Source organism: Artibeus jamaicensis, unplaced genomic scaffold (genome assembly GCF_021234435.1).
Source record: "Artibeus jamaicensis isolate MK-2021 breed Jamaican fruit bat unplaced genomic scaffold, CSHL_Jam_final contig_525, whole genome shotgun sequence".
NCBI classification, from domain to species: Eukaryota; Metazoa; Chordata; class Mammalia; order Chiroptera; family Phyllostomidae; genus Artibeus; species Artibeus jamaicensis.
The window spans coordinates 15347266-15370562 of NW_026521874.1; the positions used below are offsets into that span (position 1 = coordinate 15347266).

General features: G+C 39.1%; 1 protein-coding gene across 2 annotated transcripts in view; it reads right to left on the minus strand.

The window, feature by feature from the left end:
- Positions 1 to 23011, minus strand: part of TTC28 (tetratricopeptide repeat domain 28) — a 576581-nt gene extending 553570 nt beyond the window's left edge. For both annotated transcript variants that reach the window (XM_053669950.1, XM_037153288.2), the window contains exon 1: positions 22805 to 23011. In XM_053669950.1, the coding sequence (XP_053525925.1) occupies positions 22805 to 22900 (96 nt within the window). In that variant the 5' untranslated portion in view covers positions 22901 to 23011. The remainder of the gene's footprint in view (positions 1 to 22804) is intronic.
- Between the last annotated feature and the right edge of the window lie 286 nt (positions 23012 to 23297).

The window sequence follows — 23297 nt, forward strand, 5'->3', positions numbered from 1 at the left end:
AAACTGTTTAGAGCTACACTATCCAATACAGTAGCCACCAGCCACATGTAGCTAAATTTTTATTTTCCTTAATTAAATTTAAATAAAGCTTCAGATGTGCTGTCCACATCGCAAGCGCACTTGGTAGCTTGTGATGGACTGCACAATGAAGATACAGCACATTTCTGTCTTCACAGGCAGTCCTATTGGACAGAGCTCATCTAAAACTTCCTTGGCTATCGCACCACACAGCTACTTAGAGAACTACAAGTCTAAGAAAAAACTAGATACACCACAAGAGGTCATCAGCTCTCCACACTAAAGCAGAGCTGCCATTTGTTTGTAACAATAAATTCCCACTCCTGAGGCCAGTTAAGTGAGCACTTCCCAAACTCTTCCTTAAAAATGATCTTAATAGGCATCCTTGAAAAGGTATCCCATTTTCCAACAATTTAGAGAAAATTAATATAAATAATTTGGGGTAAATTCCTCACTCACATGTTTAAAAATTTTACTTCTTAGATTTGAAACCTCTTTTAGCTGATTCCAGGAAAAGTTACCAATACTTTCCAATATTTTGGAGGAAAACAAGTTTGGTTACTGTAAGCCTTCCTTAGAATCTTTAATTTGCCAACATATATAGTGAGTTTCCAGGAAAGAGATAGAATATATACAGTGTTTCCAAAAAAACAATAATTATAATTATACATAACTATAATTATAATTATTGAGCACTTATGTGCCTTGAATTATACTAAATGCTTTACATATGTTAACTCACTTAATCTTCACAAAACCCTATGAAGTAGAAACTATTATTTTCCCTGCTTTTAGATTAAAAAACGAGGCACAGAAAGGTTAAATAAATAACTTGACTAACCAAAAAGGAAGGGTGTGAAAGGAATAAGCTAGTATGTAGTAGGGCTGTGATTCAAACCCAGGCAGTCTGGCTCTGGAGTCTGTGATCTTACCATTATATCATAACTCCCTCTCAGAATTATTTGAAAACATATTTTATTCACCTCCCAGAATACTTATTAAAATCTTACAGAACTTTGTTCCTACAGTTCAGGAAATACTAATAGACTACTTAGTACTTAGGCCTGTCTTTCTTGCAACCTGAACAAGACATGCTAGAACTATGTCCAAAATTCCTTTTGTTCATTTAAAAATAATCCAGTTCCTAGTTTTTAGATTTTACAACCTGTTGAGGTTTGATTTTGTTTTAAGAAAGGTTGGGCCAGTCAGCTCTAAGCTGTATCCGCTTTTTAAATGCCCTAGTTTCATGCCAGTGGACAATACACTATGAACCATTCAATAAAAACCCTGATTTTGAGATTCACTACAACATAAATCTGATACTCGTACTTTGTATTTCTATACTGTTCTATGCACCTGATGTGATTAAATACCATTTTATTAGGTAAATAGCCAATTCCCTTCTTTTAAGGCTAATATAGAAAAATATTTGGCTTGTTCACTCATAACAACACATATTCAAAATACACAAGGTCAAAACTAATTATTAAAATTTCAAGTCCAACCAACTTATGAATACATGCAACTTAAGCATTTAACATGTACATGTGAATAATTTATATTATCATATCCCATTAAATTTTAAAAGCACTATTCTTCAGCAATCATGACAAACAGAAAGGCCCGGGGCTTTCCTGATCTCTGAACCCTTTCACACTCTTCTTTTTGACAGGCATTTTGTGAGAGGTGAGCCAGGAAATAAAAACCACTCAGCAATCTTGTTCCTGTTAAAATATCCATTTATGTAAAGGTAAAACCATGATTCACATACAAATGTAAAATGAACACTTGTTAAAGATTTTATTTAACCTATTAATGAGTGACCCAGTAAAATACTGCAACCAATTCAGAGGAGAATTCAAAGCACCACACACGAATTTCTAAACTTGATACAAACTCGCCTTTTTAGAGGAAGAGGAAAGTGAAATCAATTATCCCTCAACGTGGAAAGCACAGTTGCATATCTAAGACAAGAATAATTTGCACTGCTTTCAGTTATCTACAATGTACAGCGCTATAGAGTAGTTCAAAAACTTCTTAGCATCAGAAAACCCAGAAGGCTACACTGCATTTCAGACAGCCTAGTTTTCCACTGAAGACACCCGTAATCTTTTTCCAACTCCATTTCAAGTATTTTACAATTTTTTCCAGTAGTACTGCCTCATATGCTACCTGATATCAAACTATACTACAAAGCCATAGTAATCAAACCAGAATGATGGCCTGGCCATTGTGGCTCAGTTGATTGGAGCACTGTCCACACTGAAGGGTCACAGGTTCAATTCTGGGTCAGGGCACAGACCTGAGTTGCAGGTTTGTTCCCCAGTCAGGATGCGCACATACAATAAGGCAACCGATCAATGTTTCTCTCTGGCATTAATGTTTCTCTTTCTCTATCTCTCCCCCTCCCCTCCATCCCCTTTCCCCCCTCCCCCCTCCCTTCCTCTCTCTCTAAAAGTAGTGGGGAAAATCAGCATGGTACTGGCATAAAAACAGGCACATAGATCAATGAAACAGAATAGAGCCCAGAGGCACATCATAACTACATTACCCAAGATTAAAGATAAGGAGAGAATTCTAGAAGCAGCAAGAGATAAGGGGATGGTCACCTAAAAAGGAGTTAGCATCAGACTCTCAGCTGATTTCTCAAAAGAGACCTTACAGGCAAGAAGGGGCTGGAAAGAAGTATTCCAAGTCATGAAATACAAGGACCTACATCCAAGATTGCTCTATCCAGAAAAACTTTCATTTAGAATGGAAGGACAGATAAAGTGCTTCTCAGATAAGGTCACATTCAAGGAGTTCATCAACACCAAGCTCTTATTATATGAAATGTTAAAGGGACTTATCTAAGAAAAAGAAGATAAAAAAGATGAACAGTGAAAGGACAGCAAACTCACAGTTATTAACAATCACACCTAAAACAAAAGCAAACTAAAAGGTCAGCTAGATCAGGAGCAGAAACATAGAAATGAAGACCTCATGGAGGGTTAGCAACAGGGGAATGGGAGGAGGAGAAGGTTGGGAGAAGGTACAGAAAATAAGTAGCATAGACGGTAGGTAGAAAATAGCTAGGGGGGAGGGCAAGAATAGTATGGGAAATATAGAATCTAAAAAACTTGAAGGCCCTGGCTGGTGTAGCTCAGTGGATTGAGCGCGGGCCTGCGAACCAGACAATTGAGGTTCGATTCCCAGTCAGGGCACATGCCTGGGTTGCAGACCAGTTCCCTGCAGGCCAGTTCCCAGCAGGGGACGCACGAAAGGCAACCACACATTGATGTTTCTCTCCCTCTCTCCTTCCCTTCCCCTCTAAAGATAAATAAATAAAATCTTTAAAAAATAAAATAAATAAATAAAAAATAAAGAACTTGAGACACGTGGTCATAAACTAAAGGGGGGGAATGGTGGAGGAGGGGGGTGCAGGGTAGAAGGGAATGAAGGGGGGAAATAGAACAACTGTAATGGCATAATCAATAAAATCAAAAAAAAGGAAAAAGGTTTTCTAACTTTAAATAATTAAAAATTAAATTGCTTACATTGTAGTTAATTTTATCTTTTAATTGATAATAAAATTCAAGAATAAATTTAGTATCAAATACTCATTCCTCTACTCTATCATCATCATGGTGAGACTCAAATTCCAGAATACTACTGTGCCAACTAACCTTAAAACTCACAATAAAGAGTAGGTTTTAACAACATTCCCAGGTGAATTGTTTACATTCCTGTCCTGCAATAAGTCTAACAACATTTAGTAGCAAGTGATAGTTATACTTGACCCCTATTTGGTGATCATTCAAATCAAAGACAGTCTAGTGCAACAGTTAAGAATGCAGACTCCACAAAGTTCATGGTTGTATAGTTTGCCAAAGGGTGTCCTTCCTTCTCTGTAGGAAAGGGCATGTGAAGCCACTTGGGGGACCAGGAGCACTGGGGGAACCTTGGCGATGACACACACATAGGCACTGGATGACCAGGCAGCACGAATGCATCAGGGAAACAGTACCGAAGGGATATGCTTGCACTGAGTACAACAGATGGAAACAGTGTGGTTTAGGAGGAGGCTAGTGGCCAGAAAATTGTGTGCTGGCTGCTGAGGGACCAAGTGGGTGGCAATGAATAAAAAATGAGGCCATTCGTGTGAATAGCTCCAGGGCAACGCCTCATCTAGCCTTTCGTTTTTTTCCCCTAAAGACTGTAAAAGGGGAAAAAAAAGCCACAAAAACTTCACCAACTGGCTTTCCAAACTTATTTTGCATTAATTGGATGTGTTGTTTACAATAGCATCATCCATGTGACAAAGTTAACTTAAGAGTGATGGTTTCAGAAGGAATAATGTGATGGTCTAGAGAGCAAATAAGAAATTGAATAAATCCCTAAAAAAAAAAGAATGTAGATTCCAGAACTAGACTGCTAAATTAGAATTCAGAGCAACTAAGCTTCCTAGCTGTGTGATCTTGAATGAGTTACTTACTAACATCACTGTATCTCAGTTTCCTTACATGTAAAAAAAAAAAGGATAACAACAGTATCTACCCCATAAGGTAATTGTGAGGAGTAAATGAGTTAATATTCATAAAGGACTTAGAACAATGTCTAATACATAGTAAGCACAATATGTTAGTTGTAATAATTTGAAACCAACAGACTCTAAACTTATGCCACCCAAGTACTCTATAATTTACACAGAACTTTGAAATATGCCTAATGAAAATTTTATTTTTTATAAAATATATTTGGAATTTATGGCCAATTTCCTGAACAATTTAAGTGGCTTTCATAAATTTTTGTGGAGATTAGGAAGCAATGAATTTAAACAAGAACATTATTTGACAGTGGAACAAATTTCAAAAACCCTGTTTCTACATAAACTAAAATCACAAGATCCAAGACAGCACTCCATACAAAACAGCACACAGAGAACAACAGCAATTGTGGCAGTGTTTTTAGTACCTTATCAGAAAATTGTGCAATCCAGTATAGTATATTTTTCCTAGTAATAAGAAACAATACACAGGGCCAAATGTTCAATAAAGGTGCCTGAATTCCAAATTCATGTTAGTAACATGCAAGCCCCTGAGAGGAAAAGGAAAATATACCAGTTAACTCCAAAATGAAAGGTACTATCCTACCCTAAGTGCTTTTTAAATATATACTCTTCAATATCAAATTGTGCTAGCTAAATATCAGGCAACTAAGTTCCTAATACAGAATAGGTCACACAAAAAGTCTTAAGGAGTTGACAGTTTCCTCTGCTTTACATACAGTTTGGCAAAGTAATCTCATAAACACATCAAGATTAACATGCTTGCATTAAAAATGTTGTCATTTATGGACCTAATTATTTCAAAAAAAGTTCAGACATCTTAACATGTTCACATGACTTCTTTTATTAATCCTCACCCAAGGATGTGCTTTCTATTCATTTTAGAGAAAGAAGAACAGGAAAGAAAAACATCTATTGGTTGCCCCCCATATACGCCCTGACCAGGGGGATCAAACCCTCAATCCAGGTATGTGCCCCAATCAGGAATCAAACCTACAATCCTTTTGATGTTCAGAATGGTGCTCCAATCAAATGAGCCTCCTGGCCAGGGCTCACATGACATTTTTTTAACTCACAGAAACTTCCTCATCCATCTAAATTTCTGGTGTTTTCTATATAAATGCTTAGTGAACATTTATTCTACTTTAGAAATCTTCACTATTTTCTCAAGTGTATCTGATTATTAGCAAAATGTTAATAATTATTAAAGTAATGAGAATAGAATGGCTTATTGTTAGATTCAATGTACTTTCCCATATACTTGAAATGCTTATATATAAACATTCTATTTTAACAATTACCTTTGAATTTAGTTTGTCACTCCACAAGACAGCCCTAGATGACAGGATCATCTTTGATGACTGGTATAATCCTGCTCATTTTACCATGTATTAGTGAACATTAAAATGGGGGTGGGGGGAGTGAAGATTTAGGACCCCTAATATCTATAAAGGCATTTTTATTTTTTAAATAATTTTATTTATTTTTTAGATTTTATTATCTTTAGAAGGGAAGGGAAAGAGAGAGGGAGAGAAATATCAATGTATGGTTGCTTCTCATGCGTCCCCTGCTGGGAACTGGCCTGCAACCCAGGCATGTGCCATGACTGGGAATTGAACCACAACCCTTTTGTTCACAGGCCCGTGCTCAATCCACTGAGCTACACCAGCCAGTGCTTATAAAGGCATTTTTAAATATTAGATGTTTTTATTTTCTAATTTACTTGTATACACCACTAATGAGATATATTTCACATGCCATAAAATTCATCCATTTAATGTGTACAGTCCAATGTTTTTTATTTATTCACAGTTTTATAACTATTATCAGAAGTTTATTTCCATCACCCCAAAAAGAAGCCCCATGCCAAGAAGCAGTCATCCCCCATTCCCCCTCTGGAAGCCCCTGGCAAATACTAATCCACCTTGGGTCTCCATGGATTTGCCTGTGTTGAATATTTCACATAAATGGAGTTTTCAATGTATGATCTTTTATGACTAGTTTCTTTCATTCAGAATAATGTTTTCAAGGTTCATCTACATTATATCATATATTGGTATTTCTTCCTTTTTATGGTTGAATAATATTCCATATATTCTTATATATCACATTTTGTTTTTCCACTCAACAGTTAGCTGATCCACGTAAAGGTTGTTTTCACTTTTTGGCTATTATAAATAATGTTGCTATGAACATTTATATAAAAGTGTTTGTGGAAACAAAAGCCTTTATTTCTCTCAGATGTATACCCAGGAGTGGACTTATGGGGCCAGCCATGTGGCAGCTCTGTGTTTAGCATTCTGAAGAAATGCCAAACTTTTGCAAAATGGCTGCATGATTTCGCATTCCCACCAGCAATGTATAAGGGCTCCAATTTCTCCACATCACCAGCAACACTTGTTATTATCTTGTCTTTGTTACTTCAGCCATCCTAGTAGGTGTGAAGTGGTACCTTAGGGTTTTAATTTGTATTTCCCTAATGACTAATGATGTACATACTTTTATATGTGCTTATTGCATCTGTATATATTCTTTGCTTTGTTCTTTTTAAAAAAATTTTTACTTATTTCTTTTCAGAGAGAGGGAGAGAGAGGGAGAAAAAAAGGGAGAGAAATATCAGTGTGTGGTTGCCTCTCACATGGCCCCCACTGGGAACCAGCCTGCAACCCAGGCATGTGCCCTGATTGGGAGTCAAACCAGTAACCCTTTGATTTGCAGCCCATGCTCAATCCACTGAGCTACACCAGCCAGGGAGAAATACTTTGTCTTTTTATCTGGGTTATCTACGTATCACTGAGCTGTAAGAGTTCTTTATGTATTCTTGATATGACTTCTTTATCAATACATGGTTTGCAAATATTTTCTCCCATTATGCAGGATTTATTTTCACTCTCTTTTTTCTTTTATTGACTGATTTTAGAGAAAGAGATGAAGAGAGGGAAGGAGTAAAGGAAGGGGAGGGAGTGAAAGAGAGAGAAACATCAATTTGTTGTTCAACTTATTCATGCATTCATTGGTTGATTCTTGTATGTGCCCTGACCCAAGATCAAACCCATGACCTCGGCATATCAGGATGATACTCTAATCAACTGAGCTATCCAGTCAAGACTCACTGATTTCTTAAATATAATACCAAAAGCACAAGTAACAAAACAAAAAGTAGATAAACTGGACTTCATCAAAACTGAAAGCTTCTGTGTCAAAAGGTAGCATCAAGAAAGGGAAAAGAGCTCTTATTTTTTCAGGATCATCTTGGCTATTCTGGGTACCCTGCACTTCTATATGGGCTTTTGGATCATCTTGTCTATTTCTGTAAAAAAGAGGTGAAATTTTGATAGGGATTGCCCTTAATCTTTGAATCATTTGGAGGATTACTGCTACCTTAACGTGTTAAGTCTTCTGTGCCATGAATTGAGATGTCAAAACTAGACTTATTCTTATTTTAAGCTACACTCCTTAAACTGCCTAGTCAACTGCTAAAACAAAATAACCAAGGAAAATAACTTCACTCTTCCCTAAAAAACTAAACGTATTACAGCTGTACTTGATGCTGCAGAGTTCAATCACAAAAGTATCCCAGCTACACAGATTCCAATAATATTTTTTAGAATGTTCTATAAATCTAGTCATTATCCTCTTCTCTGCTCCCATCTCCATTTACTTCCACTTTCTACTTATTTGGTTGATTCTTTTCCAATACATCTTTTTCCTTTCATCTATTTTATCATTACTTTCTCCTCCTCACTTTCAAGAACTAATTTTTCTTGTGTTTATAATCTAAAAGTGAGCAGTATGGCTTTCTATATTGATGATTTGTCAAAATATAAATGCCAATGTTAATTTCATTTTTTATGATGACTGACATTAGAGGACAATTAGTAAGCTTAACAATTTTCATCTTTACCAAAGTGATATTCTTTGCACAATTCTGTAACTACAAAGAATGTCGATAAATTTGTCCTACCATTTTCTACACTAAATCCATAGTAAGTCAAAATACTACTATGGTAATTTTTGAACTTCTGCTACAGCAAATTTAGCAAGAGATAACATGAAAATACCAAAAATATAATCATGGAACAGGAACCCATGTACAATAATATGCCTTTCCTTATTTGACACTCATAGCTAAACTTTTTCCTTTTTCTCTCTTTCTCTCTTTTTACTATTGCAAAACCACAACACAAAGTCAGATTCCCTGTGTTACTCAGACTACCTGCTATAATCTATTCTTTATCCACAAAATTAATACCACCTTCTCATTACAAATCACCAATTAAGTGTAAACTAGAATCTCAACAAATCACATTTCAGAGTACCACAGGTTAGCTCTACACTGTTAATCACTTAAAATAATGCATGTTCTGCGAACTAAAAGATCACGGTTCGATTCCCAGTCAGGGCACATGCCTGAATTGCAGGCCAGTTCCCAGCAGGGGACGCACTAGAAGTAACCATACATTGATATTTCTCTCCCTCTCTCCTTCCCTTCCCTTCTAAAGATAAATATATAAAATTTTTTTAAAAATAAATAATGCATGTTCTTCAGACTGAGATGTTCTCTCTTAGAGGTCATATAGCCATAACATTTAAAAAGGGTTTCTGGCCCTGGCAGGTATAGCTCAGTGGATTGGGTGTGGGCTGCAAACCAAAGGGTTGGTTGCCAGTTCAATTCCCAGTCAGGGCATGTGCCTGGATTGCAGGCCACGCCCCCACTGGGGGCCACATGAGATGCAACCGCACATTAATATTTCTCTCCCTCTCTTTCTCCCTCCCTTCCCTTCTCTCTAAAAATAAATAAAAATAAATAAATAAAATCTTTTTTTTGAAAAAAGGGATCTTGGTAGTGGTCACTGTGAGGGCAATTGGAACCATATATGACACCTACTTCCCCTCTTTCATTGTTCTGTTCTCTAGTTATCATTACCACCTTTTCAGTCTCCCAATACTACTTCTGGTCTCTAGGCGAAAAGCATCTGATCTCTGATCTCTACTTAAAGAGTAGAGGGACATTACCACTTCTTGCCCTTTGCCAACAGCAAGAAAACACTAATAACAAAATGAGCCTGATATTCCAACAGTAAGTACACATTACCGATGATATAATCTAGCCAAAAATATTTAACTTATATCCATTGAGTCTGCCTATACAGTTACATTATAGAAAATAGAGGAATAAGATAAATTATGTAAAATATGGAAGCTACCAGACAGACAGGACACCTGGTTTGGTCCCTACTCTGAGTCAATGTCATGAACAAAGGGACCATGTTGAATTAAAAGAAACTTAAGTGGCACTAATTAAGGCATGGCCCTGAATTAGATACTCATTGTGACACAACTTTAAAGTACATTCTAGAATAGATTGGAAAAAATTTTTAAAGAAAAGTTGGGGTATTGTTGACTGAAAAAAAAAAGTGGGTTTCAAAAACAGTATCTATTGGGTGGGCCAAAAAGTTGGGTTTTTTCCCATAGCATGGCTCAAGTAGCACTTAGTTGTCTTTAACTTTGTTCAAAACTATTTTGTTAAGATTGTATTGTGACAGCTGTCATATCAGTGTGATTTTTTTCAAAACTTACCAAAATTTGTGGTTTTGTGTAGCCATTTTAATATTAAAAATGAAAGAAAATAAGCAACATTTTCAGCATATTATGCTGTATTATTCCAAGAAAGGTAAAAATACAACTGAAATGCAAATATATATATATATATATATATATATATATATATATATATATATATATCTGTGTACTGTATGGAGAAGGTATTATGTTTGATCAAATGTGTCAAAAATGGTTTGCAAAGTTTCATGCTGGCGATTTCTCCCTGGATGACCAGATGAAGTTAATAGTGATCAAATCAAGATATTAACTGAGAACAAACAACATTATACCATGTGTGAGATAGCCAACATACTTAAAATGTCCAAATAGGTAAAGCTATTGGTGAAAATGAAAACGTGCCTTTATTTTATGAGGAAAAAACACATAAACTTTAAAGCCAACTCAATATATATATTCACCAAAGAAACCAGTAATCCCACTCTTAAAACCCCACTATTAAGTACTTAATGAAAAAATACAGATATTTTGGACTTTGGGCCAAGATGGAGGCATAAGTGAAAACACTGTACCTCCTTACACAACCAAATTTAAGGAAAACAAAGATTTAGAAACAAAAACACAACCAGAACAGACAGAAAATTGAACTGTATCAAATTCCAACAACAATGAACCATTCAACCAGACCAGTAAGAGGGGCAGAGTCATCGGCTGGCAGAGAGGGGTCCTGGCAGGAAAAGGCAGTGGTTAGTGGACCTGGGTGCAGGGAGGAAACTAGCAAACCCAGTGAGGCGTGCAAGGTGGTTGGCTGACCACAGACATACATTTGCGTGCAAATAAACCAGGCAAAAAATGGGCAGTTAGACAGACTCCACAACCCAGAGCCCCAGCACCGGGAAATAAAGCCTAAAAGCACCGACTGAAAAAACTTGCGTAGGTTGAGGTGCCAGGAGAGACTTCCAGCCTCACAGGAGATTTCAATGGAGAGACCCACAGGGTCCTAGAATGTACACAAGCCCACCCAGCCGGGAACGAGCACCAGAAGGGCCCAATTTGCTTGTGGGAAGCGGCAGAGGGGACCAAAATCAGAGACAGAGCAGAACAAGCGCCATTGCTCCCTCTCTGACCCTGCCCCCACATACAACATCACAACCCAGAGACTGGGTTGCCCCGCCCTGGTGAACACCTAAGGCTCCACCCCTCATACATAACAGGTGCAAACTGACCAAACCATTATGTCTCAAATAGAAGAACAGCTCAAAACCCCAGAGCCAGTACTTCTAAGTGACCAAGAGATAGCCAACCTATCAGATGCACAGTTCAAAACACTGGTGATCAGGATGCTCACAGAACTGGTTGATTTTGGTCACAAATTAGATGAAAAATGAAGGCTATACTAAGAGAAATGAAGGAAAATGCATAGGGAACCAGTAGTGATGGGAAGGAAACTGTGACTCAAATCAATGGAGTGCACCAGAAGGAAGAAAGACACATTCAACCAGAACACAATAAAGAAACAAGAATTCAAAAAAATGAGAGGAGAGGCTTAGGAACCACCAGGACATCTTTAAATGTTCCAACGTCCAAATTATAGGTGTACCAGAAGGGAAAGAGGAAGAGCAACAAGTGGAAAATGTATTTGAACAAATAATAAAGAAGAGCTTCCCCAATTTGGCAAAGGAAATAGACTTCCGAGAAGCTCAGAGAGTCCCAAAGAAGTTGGACCCAAGAAGGAACACACCAAGGCACATCATAATTACATTAGCTAAGATTCAAATGAAGGAGAGAATCCTAGAAGCAGCAAGAGATAAGGGGACAGTCACCTACAAAGGAGTTCCCATCAGACTGTCAGCTGATTTCTCAAAAGAGACCTTACAGGCAAGAAGGGGCTGGAAAGAAGTATTCCAAGTCATGAAATGCAAGGACCTACATCCAAGATTGTTCTATCCAGCAAAGCTTTCATTTAGTATAGAAGGGCAAATAAAGTGCTTCTCAGATAAGGCCAAGTTCAAGGAGTCCATCATAACCCAGCCCTTATTATATGAAATGTTAAAGGGACTTATCTAAGAAAAAGAAAATAAAAAATGCGAACAGTGAAAGGACAGCAAACTCACAGTTATTAACAACCACACCTAAAACAAAAGCAAACTGAGAGGACAGCTAGATCAGGAGCAGAGCCACAGAAATGGAGATCACGTGGAGGGTTAGCAACAGGGGAGAGGGAGGAGGAGAAAGAGGGAGAAGGTACAGAAAATAAGTAGCACAGACGATGAGGAGAAAATAAGACAGGGGGAGGGCAAGAATAGTATGGGAAATGTAGAAGCTAAAGAACTTGTGACACATGGACATGAACTAAAGGGGGGAATGTGGAGGGAGGGAGTATGCAGGGTAGAGGGGAATGAAGGGGGGAAATGGGACAACTGTAATGGTATAATCAATAAAATATATTTAAATATACACACACACGTATATATGAACACACAAAGACTTGTACGTGGATGTTCGTGGTAGCTCTATTCACAATCACCAAAAACTGGAAACAACCAAAATGTCCATCAACAGGTGCATAATAACAAACTGCAGGACAAAAACAATGGCGTACTCAGCAATAAAAAGGAACAATTTTCTATTACTTCTACCAACTTTGGTGGTGATACCACAACTGTACATATTTTCCCAAACTCATGAAAATATACACTTAAAATTGATAAACTAATCCCTGGCTGGTAGAGCTCAGTGGATTGAGCGCGGGCCTGTAAACCAAAAAATCGCAGTTCAATTCCCATTCAGGGCACATGCCTGGGTTGCAGGCCAGGTCCCCAGTAGGGGAAACATGAGAGGCAACCACGCATTGATGTTTCTCTCCTAATCTTTCTCTTTCCCTTCCCCTCTCTCTTGAAATAAATAAATATTTTTAATTGATAAACTAAGTTTTCTAGTATGTAAATCATACCTAAATAAAGATTTCAAATATAATAAAAATTAAAGGCATTTTGTGCACTTTCATCTTATTTTAGCTAAAATGTCTATATGTATTTGTGTGAATGTGTGTAACTACTGTTAGAAAGATGCACAGAAAAAGATCCAGGAAAAAATGTAGCAGCATCACTGTATGGGTAAGGTTATGGAGTTTGTCTCATATTTTCTAATTTTATACAATGTACGTATTCAGCTTTCATAATAAAAGGGGGTTTTATTAGAGTGAAGACTAATAAATCTTTGATTTTAGATTTTCTTATACAAATGTGAGTTCCAATCTGTGATTTTGCAAGTTATAATTTTTTTTATTTTCCAATTACAGTATAAATATAATCGTAGTTGTGATTTGGGAAGTAAAGCTTTGTTGAAATAGTGTTTCCAGGCTTCTGGTCAAGATGGAGGCAAAGGTAAACACAGCTCATCTCCTCACACAACCACATCAAAATTACAACTAAATTATAGAACAATCATCACTCAGAACTATTGGAAATCAAGTTGAATGGAAGTCCGACAACAACAAAATTAAAGAAACCACATTCATCCAGACTGGTAGGAAGGGTAGATATATGGAATGGGCTAGCCCCATATCCACGTGTGGTGGATAAAAATTTGGAAGGGGTATCTCAGGAGTGAGGAGTCCCAGCTCCACACCAGGTCCCCCAGCCTATGGTTCCAGTGCAAGGAAGAATAGTTCCCACAACTTCTAGCTACAAAAACCAGCAGGGACTGAGTTGGTAGAAGAAATTTCTAAGTCTCAAGTAGTTTCTCTTAAAGAGCCCACACACAGACTTACTCAGACTTACTCCCCTCTGAGCTCCAGCACTAGGGTAACAGCTTGAAAGGCACCAGTGGCATGCAGGAAGGAACTAAAGTGTCTGCCATCAAGGTGAGAGCTGGAAGACAGCTTTCTCTCAGACAGAAAGAAGGCCATTGTCTCTTCTCTGAATTCTCCTCCCTCAGAGCCACACAGCCAGCAGGTTTGTGTCATATCTGAGACACCATCAACCTGGCTAACACTGTTTGCCCCACCCTGGAGATCCCTTTAGGCTCTATCTATCCCATGCAACTTATAGTTGTTAACAGTGGCTTGTCCATATGAATGGCTGGTCTTGGATCAAGCTTCACAACTTCCTAAATACTTTCAAACAAGCAACAGCCTCAGAGACCCCCCAGCTCCCATACCTCTTGCTAAGTGGCCCCAGACTTGGCACTAGCAGCCGACAGCCTAGATGCACAGCTCAGCTGTGCCTGGAAATCTCTAAGCCCAGCACAAGTAGCAGCCACCTCAGATTGCTTTATAGCTTAAGCAGGGTGGCACTGGGCAAAATACAGGTGGGCACTGACCTTGGCCTGCACCGCCCAGGAAAACCCAGGTAATTCACACCCAGTGGACAGCTACAGTCTGTGTCAGTGCACCATCACCCTGCTCCTGCACAGATGATCCTCCATAGAGGGCCAAGGTTGGTGTACAGTGGACATACCCAATCCTCACAGCTTACTGGCCTAGGTAAATCCTTCCCATTGACCTGCCAACAGCAACCAAAGCTCAACAACAAGAGGAGGGTGTACTCAGCCCACACAAAGGGCACACCTTGAGTACCCAGCTTGGGTGATAGGGGAGGCTGTGCCACTGGACTCTACAGGACACCTACTACATTAGGCCATGCTACCATGACAGGAAGTCATAGTAGCTTTACCTAACACATACAAACAAACACAGGAAGGCTGCCAAAATGAGGAGACAAAGAAACATGGCCCAAATGAAAGAACAGATCAGCCCTGGCTGGTGAGCCTCAGTAAATTGAGTGCCAGCCTACAAACCAAAGGGTCAATGGTTTGATTCCCAGTCAGGGCACATGTCTGGGTTGCGGGCCTGGTCCCCAGTATAAGGAGTGCTCAAGAGACAACCACACATTGATGTTTCTATCCCTTTCTTTCTCCCTCCCTTCGAAAGAAAGAAAAGGAAAAGAAAGGCAGGAAGGAGAGAGGGAAAAAAGACTAAAAATATATATGAAAAGTATTTTTTAAAAAGCAAGAACAGATCAAAACTCCAGAAAAAGAACTAAACAAATAAGCAATCCATCATATGCAGAATTCAAAACACTGGTTATGAGAATGCTCAAGGAACTTAGTGAAGACCTCAACAGCATAAAAAAGATCCAGTCAGAAACCAAGGATACACTAATTGAAATAAAGAACAATTTACAGGGAAACCACAGTAGAGTGAATAAAGCCAAGGATCAAATCAATGATTTGGAAAATAAGGAAGAAAGGAACAACCAATCAGAACAAGAAGAAAAAAGAATGTAAAAAATGAGACAGAGAAGTTTTCTCCTCACAAACAGAAGAGAAACAGCAAGAAACTGGAAACCTATTTAAAAAAAAAATGAAAGAAGACTTCCATAACTTGGTGAAGGAAATAGACATGGAAGACCAGGAAGCATATAGAATCCCAAACAAGATGGATGGAAAGAAGCCCTAAGACACATCATAATTAAAATACCAAAGATGCCCTGGCTGCAATGGCTCAGTAGATTGAGCACCAGCCTGCAAACCAAAAGACTGCTGGTTTGATTCCTGGTCAGGGCACATGCCTGGGCTGTGAGCCAGGTCTCCAGTTGGGGCTGTGCGAGAAGCTACTGATCGATGTTTCACACATTGATATTTTTCCCCCTCTCTTTCACCTGCCCTTCCCCTCTCTCTAAAAATACATAAATAAAACCTTTTTTAAAATGCCAAAGGTTAGAGAAAAAGACTCTTAAAAGCAGCAAGAGGAAAGCAGTTAGTTACTTACAAGGGAGTTCCCAAAGACTATCAGCAGATTTCTCGAAAGAAATTTTGCAGACTAGAAGGGATTGGCAAGAAATATTCAAAGTCATGAAAAGTAGGGACCCACAACTAAGATGGCTCTACCCAGCAAAGCTATTATTTAGACTTGAAGGCCAGATAAAGAGCTCCCCAGACAAGAAAAAACTAAAGTAGTTCATCACCACCAAACCATTATTATATGAAATGTTAAAGGGACTTATTTAAGAAAAAGGAGATAAAAACTATGAACAATAAAATGGCAATAAATACATATCAATAATTGAATATAAAAAACAAACTAAGCAAACAAGAACAGAGACAGCATCATGGATACAGAAAGCATTTTGATAGTTGCCAGATGGTATGCAGGGCTATCGGAGAATAGGTGAGGGGATTAAGAAGTACAAATAGGTAGTTACAGAATAGCCATGAGGATGTAAAATACAGCATAGAAAGTGGAGTAGCCAAAAATTTTATACACAGGAGCCAAGGACATGAATGATGTGTGGATTGCCTGAGGGAGTGGGGGGTGCTGGGTGGAGAGCATAGGGAAAAAACTGGAACTGTAATAGCATAATTAATAACACATATTTTTTTAAAAATAGTATTTTCAGCCTTTGCTGGTGTGGCTCAGTGGATTGAGGACAGCCTGCGAACAGAGAGGTTGCCAGTTTGACTCCTAGTCAGGGCACAGGCCTGAGTGGTGCATCATGTCCCCGGTTTGGGGACAAGTGAGAGGCAACAAATCAATGAATCTCTCACACACTGATGTTTCTCTCCCTCTCTTTCTTCCTTCCATGCCCTCTCTCTAAAAGTAAATAAATAAAATCTTTTTAAAAAAATAGTGTTTCCAGTGTGAATAATTATTTTCTTCAGTTCATACTGAATACACATTCAATGAAAAGGATACATTCCAAGCATTATATTTGGGTTATATCGTCTTTCTGATTTCTTCCCATACACAATAATCTACTCTACCTACTGAAAAGACACCAAAAGCACTATTAAATTTAAGTTCAAACATCAACCTTTGTCTGTAACAGTTTTTGTAAATAGCTATCATCCAAAAGAAACAAGAATTAATTTTATTTAAAGCACTTTTATTTTTAGAAAAATAAGTAGTGAATGAACAGCACATTAAATAAAAACTATGGGATAAAACGACTTTGAGCTGTAGTTATTATTTTTAATCATAATTACAAATACACATCAGACACACCATGTGCAGCCTGGATTGAGGAAGCTCTCACATGCAACAGTGTGATGTCTGAGACTCTGTCTTTCACTATTCCTCAAGCACCCACAGAGTGTTCTCGGGTCACAGAAAAGAGATAGGTACAGGAAGAGGTTTGAGGTTTTTGTCTGTGGGTTGTTTTTTTTTTTATGTGTATGTGGGTCTGTGGTTTGGGGTTTGTTTAAGGGAGGGTTTTTTTGGTTATTTTTGTTTTGGTTTGGTGTTTTGTTTGCTTTTTTGTTTTTTGGCATGCTTTTAAATGGAGTTAATTAACAGAAGAAGATAAACAACAAATACCAAATTTCTACCACATGCAAGGCATTATTCTAAATACCTACTTACATTCTCTTTTAGTTAACAATTCTTTGGGATGGATATTACTGTCCCATTACATAAATGAGAACACTGAGATGTAACAGTTAAATTTTGTCAAAACTCATACAACTAGTGAGTAACAGAGCCAAAACTTAGAAATGTGAATCTAGATCCATACTTAAGCTTTCAAAGACAATTCTTCCTCATTATTTTGGTGTGGGGGTGAGGATTTGAAATGGAAAATTGGATTGGTCTACCACTAAATGATGAAATTAAAAGATATATCCCAAACTCAACTGTATTCCCTCTATGTAATAGCAATGAACTAATGATAAAAAGTGGACAATATGAAATATTTTTTTTAAAAAAACTTCTATGTACAACAGCATCCAACAATAAAATACTTAGGAATAAATTTGTGAAAGAAGTGCAGGATTTGAGCCTGAAAACTACAACACATCATTAAAGGACAGAAAAACACACTCCCTATAAAAATCCCAGCTATTTTTTGGCAGGAATTGTTAAACTGATCTGAAAACCCAGGGACCTAGAAAAGCCAAAACAGTCTTGAAAAAGAACAACAAAGCTATAGAATTTAACACTTAATCTTGAAACCTATTAAAAAGCTATTGTAATCAAATATTATAGTGCTGGCATGAGCAGATACAATAGAATAGAATAAAGGGTTGAGAAATAAAGATACAAAGGCCATTCAGTGAGATAACAGTTTTTTCAATATACAGTGCTGGGACAACTGGATCAACATATGCAAAAGAATGAATCTGGACCACTACTTTACACCATACACAAAAACTAACTTAAAATGGATCGACAACAGAAGGGCTAAGGATTTAAAACTCTTAGAAGAGCCCTGGCTGGTGTGGTTCAGTGCATTGAGAATTGGCCTGCAAACCGAAGGGTGGGTTGCAGGCCAGGTCCCCATTAGGGGGCGCGTGAGAGGCAACCACACATTGATGTTTTGATGTTTCTCTCCCTCTCTTCCTCCCCGCCTGTTCCTCTCTCTAAAAAAAAATAAATAACACTGGCTGATGTAGCTCAGTGGATTGAACACAGGCTTGCGAACTAGAGGATCGTGGTTCAATTCCCAGTCAGTGCACATGCCTGGGTTGCAGGCTGGTTCCCTGCAGGCCAATTCCCTGCAGGCCAGTTCCCTGCAGGCCAGTTCCCAGCAGGGGGACACACGAAAGGCAACCATACATTGATGTTTCTCTCCCTCTCTCCTTCCCATCTAAAGATAAATAAATAAATACATACATAAATACATAAATAAATAAATAAATAAAATATTAAAAAATAAATAAAATCTTCTTTAAAAAATTCTTAGAAGAAAGCATAGGGGTAAACGTTCAAGACTTCAGGTTTGACAACGGATTCTAAGATATGACACCACATGCATAAGGAACAAAGGAAAAAATAGATGAATAGACTTCACACAAAAATTTTTTGCAACAAAGAACATTATCGAAAAAGTAAAATGACAACCTACAAAGTCAGAGAAAATATTTGCAAATCATATATCTATTAGGAGTTAATATACAGAACATTTAAAGAATTCCTACAACTTAATAAAAAGACAAATAACTTCATTAAAAAAGAGGATCCCCCCTCCAAAAAATGAACAGATTTGAATAGACATTTCCCTGAAAATAATACATAAATGGCCAATAAGCACAAAAAATTATGCCTAACATCATTAGTCAACAGGGAAATGCAAATCAAAACTGCAACGAGATGCCATTTTACACCTATCAGGGTGGCTAAAGTTAAAAAGACAGACAATAACAAGTATTGGCGAGGATGTAAAGAAACTGGAACCCTCACACATTGCTACTGGGAATGTAAAATGATGCAGCCCAGTGTCTTAGAAAATAGTTTGTCAGCTCCTGAAAAAGTTAAAATAAGAGTTACCATGTAACTGGGTAACTCTTGGACCCAGCAACTGGGATAGGCCCAAAAAAAATTAAAACTTATATCCACACTAAAAAGTGTACATAAATGTTCACAGCAGCATAACTCATAATAGAGATGGCCCTCCATATCCACAGGTTTCACATCAATGGATTGCAAATAGTCACATAAGACCTGGCCAGGTAGGTCGGTTGGTTAGAGCTTTGTCCCATTGTGTCAAAGCTGTGGGTTTGATCTCTGGTCAACCCACAAGAAGCAACAAATGAATGCATAAACAAATAAAACAACAAATCAATGTTTCTCTCTCTTTCCCTCCCTCTCTATTCTCTTTCCCTTCCTCTATCTCTTAAATCAATATATATAAATAAATATTTTTTAAAAAGAAAGTAATCAGAAAAGTTTTGTTGTTGCTAACATGTACCACGTAGTTAAGCCTAGGATGGTTGCCTCTGAACACAGAGACTTTTTTTTCTTGTTCTTTTTCTTAAATTTCCTAAACAGTACAGTGCAAAAATTATTTATATAGCATTTACATTGTGTTAGGTATTATAAGTAATCTAGAGGTGGTTTACTATATATAGGAGGACATACATAGGTTATATGCAAATATTATACTATTTTATATAAGAGACTTGAGCATCCTGGGATCTTGGTACCTGTGGGAGCCTCTGGAACCAATTTCCCATAGATACCGAAAGACAAATATGACCAAAAAGTATGCCCTGACTGGTGTGGCTCAGTGGGTTGGGTGTCATCCTATGAGCCAAAATGTCACCGGTTTGATTCCTGGTGAGGACACATGCCTGGGTTGCAGGTGGGGGTCCCTGGTTGGGAGTGTGCAAGAGGCAGTGGATTGACATTTCTCTTGCACATCAATGGTTCTCTCCCTTTCTCCCTCCCTTCCCCTCTCTCTAAAAACAAATAATATATTTTAAAGTATAAAAATTCACAGCTATCAACAGATGAATGGATAAACAAAATGTGGTATATCCTTCCAATTAAAGATTATTCAGCAATACAAAGGAATAGCCTACGGATACATGTTACAACATGGATGAGCCTCCAAAAAAAATTGTGCTAAGTGGAAGAAACTAGTCACAGAAGAAAACATGTTACATTATGGTTAATGTCCAGAATAGTTAAATTCATAGAGGTCAAGAGTAGGTCATTTATTGCCAGGGGCTGAAAGAAAGGCCAATGAGGAATGCTAATAGGTACAGGCTTTCTTTATGAGGTGATAAAAATGCTTTAAAAGTAGATAATGGTGATGTTGGACATATACTGTGTATACTATAAACTGGGAATTGTACACTAAAGACTTTAATTTTATGGTAGGTGAATTATCTCAACAAAGTTGGTTTTTATAAGAAGTAAGTCGTGGGCATATGATGACTTTAGTTAATAATACTATCCTGTATATGAGGGAGCTGTTAAGAGAGTATATCTTAAAAGTTCTCATGACAGGGGTAAAATTTTTTGACTATCCCTGGTGACAGATGTTTACTAGACTAATTGTAGTGATATTTTTGTAATATATACAAATATCAAACTATTCTGATGAAAACCTGAAACTAATAAGTTATATGTCAATTATAGTTCAATTTTAAAAATTAAAAAATAGCCCTGACTGGTGTGGCCCAGTTGGTTGAAGCATCATCCCATAAACCAAAAGGTTGAGGGTTCAATTCTCAGTAGGGCACATGCTTAGGTTTGGTCCCTGGTCAGGCCACACAGGAGAAGCATCCAATCACTGTCTCTCTCACGCACTGATGTTTCTCTCCCTCTCTCCCTCCCTCCCTTCCCCTCGTTCTAAAATCAGTAAGCATGTACTCGGGTGAAGATTTAAAAAAATAATAACATCCACATAAACTATTATACAAAAATGTCATACTAAAACAATAGAGCACCTAATTTTTCAATTCTTATTTAGATGCAATCTCAACTCCTAAAGTTGAGGAAGTCTTTCTACACATTCATATTTTGTCAATGAACAAAAAAAGAAGCTAATGAAATGAAATCAACTACCAAAATTCAAAAAACATGAAAAAACCCTGAAATATCAAATAACTTTCAATCAAATAATTATATTTAAGCACTGACTCTGAACAAAACATAAATCTCAATTTCAAAACATTATATACAGAGGACAAATACTCAGAGGCTTAAGCTAATCTCCAACTTTTTCGAATAAACAATAATTCAGATTTGCTTTGATGAAAATGTAAATATTTACCTGCCTGAAATGAACAAAATCCTTCAGCCTAGTGTTCCCAAATGATGGAGAGAAAGAAACATGAAATTCTGGGAGGGGAGGTGTGGGTGGAGCATGTAAGTTTTTTATTCAGAACTTTGTTTCAGAATAAGTTTCAAACTAGCTAGGGTATACATAGTTTATAATTTATACTAAACAATGTATCCTCTGCTTTGCCTACAACATACTCAAAACAAGGCATTTCAAAGAGTCACAAAAGTTATATTGGAACCTGATAAAAAATCACATTATACAGTAATCTGATGTTCATTAGTCTCAAAATGATCCTGAAAATATCTCAAAAACTATTTTGGAAACTCCCTACGTCACTGAGTCTTGCCACAAATATTTACCAACCATCCATCATGTGCCGAGCACTGCACCTGGTACCAGAATGCCATGGTGAGCTATAAACAGAACAGGCCCCCGCTCCCAGGAAGACAGTGCTTATCAAATGGGCCTGACCGTAATTACTTGGGAGCTTGTTAAAAATTCAAAATCTGCTCGCATGCCTTGAAGAGTCCGTGGGCCTGTATTTTCATCAAGGGCTCCTACACCCGGGCTGTTTTGAGAACCCTGTGCTCAGGGCCGTCCCATCCCATCCAGCAAGATGCCACACCTCCAAAGTCCATTTCACTCAGCATCCTTCACCCTGACCAATACTCCAAACTCACCACGGAGCTGGGGTGGATGTTTACAAACATTCCCAAATCATTCTGTACTAAGCCACCGACAAACTTGCTTCCTTCCTGGGACGGACAGCTCACTCACTGAGATTCCACCTGGGGATGGATGTCTGCACCTGAGCCTCCCGCGGCTGCGCCGACACCTGTCTCCCGGCGGCTGCTGCCTACCTCTCCCGTGGGCCCGGGGTTTGGGGCCCGCTGCCCCGCAAGAACGGAAGTAAGCGCGCGCATTAGGCGCCGACTGAATACCGCTAACCACCCCCCCCAACCCCAGCGCGCGCACATAAAATCCCGCAAAAACTGGGGCAGGCGACAGACCAGATCCCGCCGCCCAGCGATGCAAGGCGGGGTTCGAACCCGTACGGCGGGGCGGATTCCGCCTCGCGGGCACTAGTCAGCCGCGGAGGCCCGGCCCCGCTCGCACCGACGGAGTTTCACAAAGAAAGTCTCCCGGCCCGCGCCCCTCACGCACTCACCGGCGCCGGCGGCGACTCGGGCTCCCGCCGCCTACGACTCCGTGCCGAGGTCGGCCCCGGGGTTGGCTCGAGCGCCGGCGGCGGCAACTGCTCCATCCCCGCGGGCCCCGGGCCGTGTCCGCTTCGAGCTAACGGTCCCGCCAGCTAGGCGCGCGCGCCGGCTCCGCGCGCCATGTTCCCGCCGTGCCGCGCGCCGCCGAGGCAACCCACACCACCTCCTCCGCGACCGCGCACGCGCACGCGCGCCGCGCCCGCTCCCCGCGCGCCCCCGAGGAACACCCCCAGATCCACCGCGCAAGCGCGCACTCGCCGCGCCCCCTCCCCGCGTGCCCCGCCTCGCGCCCTCTAAGCCGGCCGCTGTTCCCGGCGTGGCACCCACCCCCTCTGCTCCAGTCCGGCCCTGCTGGAGCGCTAGCCGATCTGGGTTCGGCGCCGCCGCCTGCCGCACTGCGGAAGACCCCAGGCCAGGTTCCTCGGCCTCTTACTGGCATTG